An 11,097-nucleotide genomic window follows, 5' to 3' on the forward strand; every position below is an offset into this window, starting at 1 on the left:
GCAATTTTATGTCATTTGTAGAGAAAATACACCACCATATTTCTCTCTAGCCACATGCCTTCCCCTCCCATATCACCCACAGAGGACTGTAAACCAGAGAGATGTCACAAGCTCTTTGCTGCTTTGTCTTTAGTTATAATAAAAAATGAACGTTTATTTTACCAGGTTTCCCACTTTAGGAAACAATTCCAGAAGAATTCTAAACGCTTCAGAAAGAATACCACACAATCACATATGCTGTATACCCATTTTCATAGGAACTGATCTGAGACCAGATAACAAGTAACATACAGCCACAGTAAAGAATGAGAAAAAGCTCATGAACAAGAAAAGCAAAAAGAAGATGACAGGCTGAGCCTCTTTTTCTCCCCCTGAGCCATTTATCTAGACCATTAACGATTTCTTTTCGAATGATGGGTACTCCAAAACATGAACAATTACGGAACTCGGCTTTTATCTGGCCACACAATTACTTGGCTGTCACTATCAGCAAGGAGAAAAAAATTGCATAACCCACCTTCACAAAGACACTCACAAATGCTTAAATCAGAAGTTAAACCCTAGTCACACTAAATTAGGCTAAAAAACTGTAGTTGGGATTCTATTAATTAAGTCTATTGAACAATGCCCAGAGTGAGTGTTAAACACTGTCTGCAACATCACATCTGCATAACCCATTATTAACACATGTTATTTTCCCCATTCTAATCACAAGGTCAAAGCGCACTTCCTTTCTTGTGGCAATGCTGTTCAGGCCTGATATTTTTGTGTAATTGGCAAGTATCAGAGAAAACATCATAGTACAATTTGCTCTGCAGGAGGTTAGTTATTCTGATTTTGTTGTTGAGAATTTAACCACCACAATCAGGTAACCTTGCTTTAGGTTACTTGATTGTCTAGTCAGATTTGTAATCTTCTTTCCCTCCAGTCCATCAGTTCTACGCTGGGCAAGAATGAGCACAACTCAAGGAAGGTATACTGGCTGACATCAATATGCTGCAACAAAATTCCTAAGACACACGATTTAAAAGATGGCATGGAGGAAAAGGAATGTGATGGAAAAAAGTAGCAGTTTTATACCAATACCTCTTTCCATCAGTATGCATTTTATCCCATTAAATAACTTCTCAATTTGGAAAACCACAAAACGGAGACTTGAATTATTTTATTCATTCACGTCTGCATATCCGAAAGATGGGAACATAGCTATTACTATTGCTAAGATTTAGAGCAATCATATTTTCTGCAGCATTTTTTATTCTTTCTCTGGCACAGATATTTTGCATAACCTATACTCAGACCAAGTTCTATACCTCCCATGCTTAGATATTAAGGTGGAGGCTTTTAAGTTCACTCACCCATGGTGAAGTTCAGTTTTTTTCAGGCAAGTGTTACTACCTTCATTAAATATTATCTTCCTGTGCTAATTAACTTCTGAGCCTGGTTGCACAGACAACAAAGCATGCGCATTTATGCTCCCTCTTTTCCTAAATTAACCAAAACTACTGCCATCTATGCTAGCTCTCAGAGCTCTTTGCAAGCTACATGAGTTAAAACTAACAGTCATGCTTGTGAGTTTTCAGTGTTACTGCTAGGCAACCTGCAAGCAGCAGCTGAACTGCAAAATATAGACATCCTTCTGTGACAAGTTGGGGAGAGCTTGAGCAGCACACTGACAGTGGAGCTACTGGCTGAAAAGAAAGCCACAGAGTCAGCAGTTGGCTGCAGAATTACAACACAAGTCAGAGGAAGAGTCATAATATACTTCCCCTGTCCTCACATGCTTCCCTGGGCACTTACAGATGCCTATAGATGCACAGTCAAAGGAAACAAGTTGTGTTTGGTGAACACAACTTACACTAAGTACATGCAACACGATGACTGCTAACAGGCAGCACTTAGGCTGCTCAACATGCTTAGTCAGAAAGGTTGGAAGAAATGCATGAAAGGAACATCAACAAGAAGAGAAAGAGCTTACTGACTCTTAAAAGGAAGAAAGTATTAAAAGAGACTGAAAACTAAAAGGAAGATGCAGTAGAACTTCAGTACAGCACAGCTGTATTTCTAAGTAGAAAGAAGCTTAAGTGTTAGATAGTCATCAGTGTTCTCAAAAGCTTCATGAAACGCACTATAAAAAGGAAAAAACACCACCTATTTCTATGTCTTAAGCAAGAGCAACATGGACACCACACTTGCAAACACCTCCAATGCCTTTCCACTCTACTCTTTCTCCTCTTCAGTTCCAAGTACAAATGGTATCAGTCAGAAACTGTGTTGGTGTTGCAATTAAATCTTAAATAAGATGGTCATGTTCTCCTCATACACAAGTGGTGCCAATGTTAACATGCCTAACCTTGATTATAAAAATAGATAGTTTATAATGCATGTAAATGACCGTCAAAGAGGTACAGCTCTGGAGGTGTCATTTCAACAATATCAGCTTTCTGGTGGGGGAGCAAGTGAGGTAGGAATGAGTACTTCAGATATTTATAAGCGACAAATTTTAACATCATAGCATTTTACTGTCCATGCTTCTCCACATCCAGTCTTCTATCTCTTCCTCCATCCAAGAGTTAAACAACAAGAACACAGCACTAACACACTGCAATCTCCAAGCTGAGTGGTAGAGCCCCCAGTGAACCACAGGCTTACACAAATGAGGCCACACACACACTGAAGTGATTTTTAGACTTGGGGTGATACATTTCACCGTTATTGACTCAGAAGCCATAGAAAGATCTTTCCTGGGGGAAAGTCAAGGTAAATGACCAGTTATCAGAACAGGAAATGATTTAAGCACTCAGCTGAAAAAATGATACACAACAGCAACTTGCATTTGACTCCCGAAACCACATATAAAAGGATGTAAGAAGGCACTTTTTCATGAAGGTGATTTGAAGTGGCTGCTACTTCAGAAACTTGTGGCTTCTTTTATGGCACATTCTTAAGAAAATAAAAAGAGTAAAACAGTATCTTTGTATCTTACAATACTCTTAAGGAAGTACTTCTGTCCGTATTCTTCCAAGTTGTAAAGAAGGAACTATCCCCCACAACATGGTGTGTATCAACATCTCTAGGAAGCCTTAAAGGAACCAATATCCATACTAAACAGAGTACCCAAATTTTTTACTCCTTCTGTACTTCAAGTAGAAGCTACTCAGCAAAACAGAAGAAACTGAAGAAGGACAATGAGTTTGGAAAAGAAAAGCTATGAGAAGTAAGCGAAAAGCTTATTTTATTAACATTACTCCAAGTGTCTTTTGGCAGAAATTTCCTCAAGAACTATCTGGTGGGAAGAATTCTGAGAGTTCTAGTAATCATGGGACTACCTAAAAAGAAAAATAGATTTGACTATACAACTTAATACTCTTTTTTTATTTTTATTTTTTTAAATCTCCTTGCTACGATCTACAAAGAAAAGCAAGAATAACCATGTAGCATCTATCATCTCTAAATGAGATGCATGTAATGGATGTAGATAACGTTGAAATTGGGAATAGACAGCAAAGAGGAAACAACTGCTCTGTACAGCATTCCCCTATGGAAAATTACCTCCATTGGTTCATATTTTCCACTGAAGTTAAAGGCTGATAACACCCAGCATGAACTCCTCTTTCAAGTTTCTCACTACCACCAGTGGTATCAAAAACACTAGTTCTCTCGCTAGGCCCAGCCAAAAAGAGCATGAAACAGCAGAAAGCTTTAGACAATGTGGAATTCAAAAACAGAAAAGGATTTTAAACACAAATAAGGCAGGCTTTTCTCTCATCTCACCTCATATCAGTCTACAGCATGAGAAGAATCTCCCACCAACGCAATATCAGCTGCCTAAGAAAGGCATCCTTCAGTGCACGCATGGTTTTTCTCTATGGCTGTGCAGTAAAAGGCTTGTTTAACTAAAGGTCTTATTTACAAAACTATCTTAATGAGTAAGAGGTAAACTGAGTTCACAAATCAAAATAAATCACCAGCTTAATTACACAAGCATAACTGTCAAGCACTGTACTTTGCTTTTGTTTAAATTTCTCCTTACTACATTCCCAATCCTTTAAAACAAGTGCAGTCATTAGTCACTCAGGCACAAGTTTACAAAGTGCAAGAAACACAAGACTGCAATACCTAGGCAACATCCAACTGATAGAAGCCATTAGTTTTAGAAGTATTAACTGAGTTCTGACCATGAGATACAAGAACATAGCAGTTAGACATAAGAAAACAACAAGCCAATCTCAATTTCTATTCTAAGTTATCCTAACTTGAGCCCTAAGCAAGCAAATTCACTTCTATTCTGTTCTCAGCTGCCCCTCCTATGGCTTGCTTCATGAAGATACCAGGGGATCTTCAACTACAAAGCTAGCAAAGCCATTCTTTCAGTGAAGGAAAATAGTAAGGAGCAGAAACTCTTCTGCTGCAGCCATGCGATGAGGGCTGCTCCAAAAGTAATGCCTCCCATTTTATTAACTTGGCTCATGATGTCAGGAGGTAGATGTTGGTAACGCAGCAGTAGATGTTGAACCTTCCCATCAATATTTCATTACAGTTTGTTGCTGTGTGACAGATGGTAGCAGAGGGGCAGCCTGACAAAATGGCACCTGACACAGAAGCACTTATGAAGCAAAGGTGTGTCACTGAACTCCTTCATGTGGAGAAAAAGGCATTCATTGACATTTGCTGAATGCTGATGGAGACCAAACAGCGGATATGAGCACAGCGAAGCAGCGGATGGTGCATTTCAGCAGTGGTGACAGTAACACAAAAGGACAAGCCACATTCCGGATGGCCATGCACAGCTGTGACAACACAAAATAAAGAATGCCTCCATGAGCTCGTGCATACGAATTTGCTAATGGTGGTGACTACGTTGAAAAATAGTGCTTTGTAGCTGAGAACATGCTCTACCAAACATTGGTATTGTGCTTTTTGCATCTGTTGTAGTTTCCATGGAAATTAATAGAAGGCATTAGTTTGAGAGCAACCTAGGTACCTTTCTGACAGAACTACAGGCAGATTCTCCATCTGATAGCATCCCTTAAACCCAGATGCAGGCTTCCTCAGAGCATGAGTGCATTCTTAAGTATTACAAGGATAAATTTAATTAATTAAAACAAAAATAGAAACAGCTACAAAGCAAATCCTTCCTCTCCCTCGTGAGGAGCTGAGGGATATTGAACTTCCAGCATCTCTGGAGAGGCACAAAACCATTTCATCTACTGTTATTAGGCAGTTGTAATATCCAAGTAGGATCATCCCTTGCCATAGATTTTGTCATACTTAAATTTAAACCAAAATGCATACCATGTTTACCAATGCTACTGACATTGAGGTCATCACGCAGAATTAACACATAAGGACAAGCCAGCGCTTGCATGAAACATCCAAGCTGGAAAACATTACATTTTACTCACAGAAAGACAGAGGCAGGCTTCTGCAGTACACCTGCTCTGGCTCACTGAAGGTCAGTCAGATGCATGAGCCTTAGCAGGGTACGTACGAGTCTCCCTGGACTAATGGAAACTTCAAACTTCACAGCTAACTTCCATTATTGACAGCAATAAACACCAGTTTTACCTTTCATGAATCTGAAGTTAACACTGATGGCTAACATTGATTGGGACTGACATTCATATTATATTACAAACAACTGACAGCCTGAACATTAGACAGTTAGAAATTCAGAGATAGAAGAGACCGGTGCCTACTTTTTTGAGCTTCATTAATTGCTGATGTAACTGCGAACACCTAAGCACGCAATGCTCAACATGAGATTGCCAACACCGAGGATCAAGAGTCATGGCAGCAGATCATCTGAAGAGCTGAGATTCCACTAAAACTCCACTTTCTTTCAAACAAGAAAATCAGCAAATTCTCAAAAAGTACACAGTCATCTGACATACATGCAAAAGTCCAAACAACTACTATGCCTAGCTAACAGCGGGATTTCCAAGAAATACTGCTTTCATTTCTTTGTATGACTATTACAGCTCACTTTTGAAGTTTTTATTTAGGATTACTCTGCTTTAGAGCAGTATTTCTAGAAGGCGGTAATGCAACACTGAATATTTTGAGGAGGTCAAGTAATCTGATACACGGCTTCTCCCTCCAGGTTGGTGGGTTCAAATCCTGCTAATGTCAGTAGTGACCACAAGCTGTTGACATCAGACAGCTGTTCAGTGACCCATGAGGAATGAGCTAGTACTCCCAGTCCAGCTTTTCCTGGACAGGTATTCCCACCTCCACAAGAGCAACCAAGCCCATGCTCTGGCTGGTGAGTCTCAGGACTTAAAAGCACTATGGGTAAGGAGGAGCTTTCTCAGTCCTGAAAGAAAAAAGGAACTCATGTACAGCTTAGTCTGGGCGAAGGCTGCATCATACATCTAACAAGAAAGAAAGGAATGTCTATCTGTAAACATGCTGAGTCAGCATTTGCTGCAACATTATGCCATCCCGAGCCTTGATCCTGCCAACCTTTAAATGTACAGGTTACCTTACTTGCCTCTCAAAGCATTGCTCCTCTACAAAAAAAAATAATAAATAAATAATAAAAAAAATCCAATGATTAAAGATGATTGGCCTAATTTGCATCAAAACACACATACTATGCTAGGGAGAATGCACAAGTACATCAAAGAAGTACTACTGCAACTGCACGCTGTGGATTCCTTTTCTTTAAATCCAAAGAATCTAATTTTGTCAGCTTTACCAAGAGTTAATTTGCTTCTGGAAATTTAACATTACACAGACTTGAATTTCTTCTTTACATCATCCATTGCACAACCATTTCATATCTGAAAATTTCACTCCAACTGTTGAACATAATTTTATACCAGTTGCATCACGGAGGTAGGAGGAGACTTTTTTTTTTAGCATTAGGGGCTTCAGAGCCATTCTTTCCTTCTCCCAAAAGCATTTTTTATTTACATCAGTTTGAGCACAGTTCAGAAGATTCAATAAGCAATGCAAAATGAGCATGAGATGAAGTTCTCACCTACAGAAATACCCCACTCCTCTGTCTACGTGACTCCCTTAAGTGCAAGAGAAGAGCCCACAACAGCCCACCTCAGAGGCAGCATGCAGCCATAAGCAACCCACACAGAGCTGCTGGAACTGTCACCTCCCCATACCCACCCCATCACTGCTAACAGTGCCTAGCCATGACTTCCACGAGCCAGATCTCAACCGACATCTTTGGTCACGTACCAGCAAACTGAAAGGTTCTACACACACACAGAAAAAACCCAACCAACCAACCAAAAAAAAAAAAAAAACCAAAACCAAAAACCACACCCCCAGCACACACACACTGGCAGAGAAGAGCTTAATCTAGAGCCTACATCCATATGCTACAAACATTTCTTTTCCAAACACAGCTTCATATGATATTTAAACTTAAAAAAAAAAAAAGGGGGGGGGGAGGGGGGGAGAAACAAGTTGTTTTCACTTTTCACAATTCTTTTCACAATTCTCTTAATACCATCAAAGTATCTGGCTTGCTTTGTAGAACATCAGGGCTCTCCACTTATAGACATGGGTGCTAACAAGGTGTTGTAGCTTTTTTTTTTCTTTTAATTCATTTTAGCCTTGCAAGCCTTCTTCAGTTGCTCATCTCAGGAAGACACAAATCACACCCCACAGAAAAACAAGGCAACTTTTTCCCTATGTATCTCCATTATCACCACCAGTTGTTTTCTTCCTGGATTTCCTTACAGTCTGTAGGAAGGCAGAGATCTATGCAAAGAATAATCCTACAAAGGACCAGTTTACTGCGCACTACTCCCCTCAGGTGCTATTTCAAGGCCTTAGAAGGATTTAACAATGTATCAGAACAAGTAACTATCTAACAAATGTTGGGACATAGGACAACACTTGGAGTTGAGATGAAGAGACACCTAAGCAGCACATACGCTTTGCCCAGTACTTCCTCAGTTTAACAAATTTGATTTCTAATTGCACTATAAAATTGTATCTAACTATACATACTAAGTTTGCTAAGAAAATGGTTTAGATATGACAAACTTATTGGCACATGTAAAAAATGGAAATCTACCACTGAAGCTACCAAGGGTTGTGTCAATACAAAATAATAGTTCCAACCCTGCAGTTATTCTTATTTATATGAGCATCTGCTTGAGTCCAAGGGAGTTCTGTCACACATGAGATCAGGACGTCTGGTCACATGTCAGAATTTTAAAAGGACAAAACAGAAAAACTGCCATCCCATGATGGCAACGAAGGCTTCCCAATAGGACAGCCATTCGTTGGACCTCACAAAGATAAGCATCAGCTCAACATCACTGTTTCAGGCTTCCAAAGCCTGCTGGTAGTGTGACAGCACAGACCACGTACTCAAGCTGCAAGCAATTCCAGATAGAAGAAGATAAATTTCCAAGCCACTTCCAAAAAATATCTTTTATTGAGCTTGGAATTGCATTTCTTACAATATCCAAAGAACTGCAATTTCATCCGGGGGAAAAAGGACGTCAAAAAAAAAAAAAAAAAAAAGAGAGAAGGGGGAAGGAACGGTGGGAAGGCATAAGGAGATGAGTATGTATAAACACAAACGCAAAATAACAACAGTCATTTGCTTTCCTAAATAGTCCGTACGTTAATCGTGCGGTCCTGGCACCCACTCACGCCAGTACGGCAGCGCGTACGGCGCCGCTCCGCTCCCCGGGCTCTGCAAGGATGCGCGCAGCCCCCGGCTCCGGGCTCCCAACACCGGCTCCGTGTGCCGGGTGGATGCGCCGCATCCCAGCGCGCCAGGCGAGGCGGGCAGCACGGCAGGAAAACCCTACCGAGCGTACCGAACTCCGAGCAACGCACATGGATCGCGCAAACCGGGCGCTACCCCGGTAAATACGACCTTGGTCCTCACTGCAGTGTTGTTAATCCAAACGAGCTGTGTTTATACGCTGCGGCTCACGGCGCACGCACACCTCGGGCTGAGCGCAATCATGGAGCCGCGGCGTGGGGGTGCAGAGCCCCCTGCACATCTGCGTGCGCGCACACACACACATATACGCATACATACGCACACGCACACACACACACGGCCGCGGTGTGCCCGCCGCCCGACTTCACACCCCAGCAGGCCGAGCCCCGCGTCCGAGGCGGCGGCGGAGGAGGAGGAAGCCGCCTCGGCCGCTTCGCCCGGCGCCCCGGAGCACGGCACGGCCCTGCTGCCCTCATCCCCCGGCCGCCGGCATCCCCAGTGCCGCGGGGGCGGGCGGCCGTGCAGAGGAAGGGGATGGGGAGCCTCGGCCGCAGCGGGGCCGTGGGTAGGGAGAAGGGGGCGCGGAGCCCCGGAGAGAGCCGGGGGGCGGGGGGGCGTCCGGGGGAGCGGCTGGCGGGGGAAGGGGCCGGGAGGCAGCCGGGGCTCCCCGTCGCTCCGAGGCGAGCCCCGTGCAGCGCCTTCAAGGCGGAGAGGGGAGGCGGGGAGCGGGGCGGGGGAAGGAGGGGGGGAAATGCTGCAATGGAGCGCCGGGCAGGAGGCGAGGGGAGCCGCAAAGCCGTCGGCCGAGCCGCCCTCCGGCCGGTACCTGCCCCGCCGCCTCCCAGGGCGGGCCGCCCGCAGCGCAGCGCAGCACCCACCTTTCACCACCCTGTCGGTCGTCGACAACTTGGGCTCGCTGGCCTTGTGCTCCGACATGTCCGGCGGCGCGGCGCTCCCTCGCGCACAGCGGGCACGGGCTGAGGCGGCCGCCGCTGCGGGCAGCGCTCCGGCTGCTGCGCCGGGGCCGAAGTTGCCGCGTCCCGCCGCTCCGCCGGGCTCGGCTCTGCGCGCGGTGCCTTCCTCCTTCGTCTTCCTCCACCCCCGTCCTCCTCCGCCTCCTCTTCCTCCTCCAGTTAATTATTTCTCGCTTCCAATCACGCCTCCCGGTCGCTGGAGATCGCTCGCTTTCCCCCCCCCCGCAGAAAACGGCGGCGACAAACAACTGTCAGGCGGCGGCGGCGGCGAAAAAGCCCCAGTTCGCACCGAGAGCCGTAACCACCGGCTGCACGCGCAGCGGCCCCGCGCTCGCTCCCTCGCTCGCTTCCTTCCTCCGCAGCGCAGCGCCGGCTCCTCCCGCCGCCGCCGGCCGCCGCTCTGGGCCGGGATCCGTCCTTCCCCCCACCCACCCCCCCCACGAGGGTCTCTCCCCGCACACGCAGCGGCCCCGGCCCCGCGGCGCCGCACACGCTCCGCGGCGCAGCCCCCCCCCTCCGCCCCGCGCCGCCCTCCCCGGCTCCCGCGCCGCCGCGCCGCCATTGGCCGTCGCGCGATGCCACTCACTGTCAGGTAGCGCCTCCCGCCCGCCCACCGCCGCCGCGCCGGGGCCGCCCAGGTGCGCCGCCACCCGCGCCGCGGGGCCCGGCCTGCAGCGCCCCGCCGCGGGGGATCGGCCGGGCGCGGAGGGGCCCGGGGATGTCGCTCAGGGAGCTGCGCTCCGGCTGCCGCGCCCGGAGCCCGGCTTTGCCAGCGGCCCGCCATCTCATCGCGGCCCCCTCAGCGCCCCGCTCCGTGCCGCTGCTGGGCGGCAGCGCGCGGCCGGGTCCCCCAGCGCATCAGGCAGCGTACATGTTGTTTGGGGCTTGTTTGTACACGTAGTGGTTCAGGAGGAGCTATCCCTGACTGATTTAATGACTAATTTCCAGAACAAGGCTGAGCTGTTCCGGTTTAGTTTAATTAAAGAGGAAAAGAAGGCACACCTGTTCTGGAAGGGGGATGTTTAGAGAGCATTGTTGGGCAACTTGTGTGTAGATGAGCCAAGAACCCGGCTCCCCATTCCCCTCAGGGCGATGCACAATCTGCTTGTCTAGCAGATACTGCTGCTCCAGAAAGCCACAAAGAAAATAATAGAGCAGTTATGACGCATCCTCCATGCTTTGATTTGTCTGGCACTTTTATTGGACATTTTATGGGCTCTCCTTCTAGTATTTTCGCTGAACGTGAGAAGACACTGTAGATGCCATTGTCTGTGTGTTCAGTTCATAGAATGGCTCAGTTGGAAAAGACCTCAAGGCTTACCAAGTTCCAATCCCCTTGCTGCCAGTTAGGTCATGGTACCAGATCTTACCTAGGGCCCCATCCAACCTGGCCTTAAACACAGGGCATCTGCA

The 11,097-nt window shown here is 46.2% G+C and overlaps 1 protein-coding gene across 5 annotated transcripts in view; it reads right to left on the reverse strand.

The window, feature by feature from the left end:
• Window positions 1–10,121, reverse strand: part of PPP3CA (protein phosphatase 3 catalytic subunit alpha) — a 190,039-nt gene extending 179,918 nt beyond the window's left edge. For 3 of the 5 annotated variants that reach the window (XM_090139323.1, XM_090139322.1, XM_090139321.1), the window contains exon 1: window positions 9,589–10,121. In XM_090139323.1, coding sequence (XP_089995449.1) covers window positions 9,589–9,646 — 58 coding nt within the window. In that variant the 5' untranslated portion in view covers window positions 9,647–10,121. The remainder of the gene's footprint in view (window positions 1–9,588) is intronic. The other 2 variants (XM_090139324.1, XM_031608849.2) reach the window with 2 other exon arrangements.
• Window positions 10,122–11,097: the final 976 nt, after the last annotated feature.

The sequence above is a fragment of the Phasianus colchicus genome, chromosome 4 (assembly GCF_987193195.1).
Source record: "Phasianus colchicus chromosome 4, bPhaCol1.hap1.1, whole genome shotgun sequence".
NCBI lineage: Eukaryota > Metazoa > Chordata > Aves > Galliformes > Phasianidae > Phasianus > Phasianus colchicus.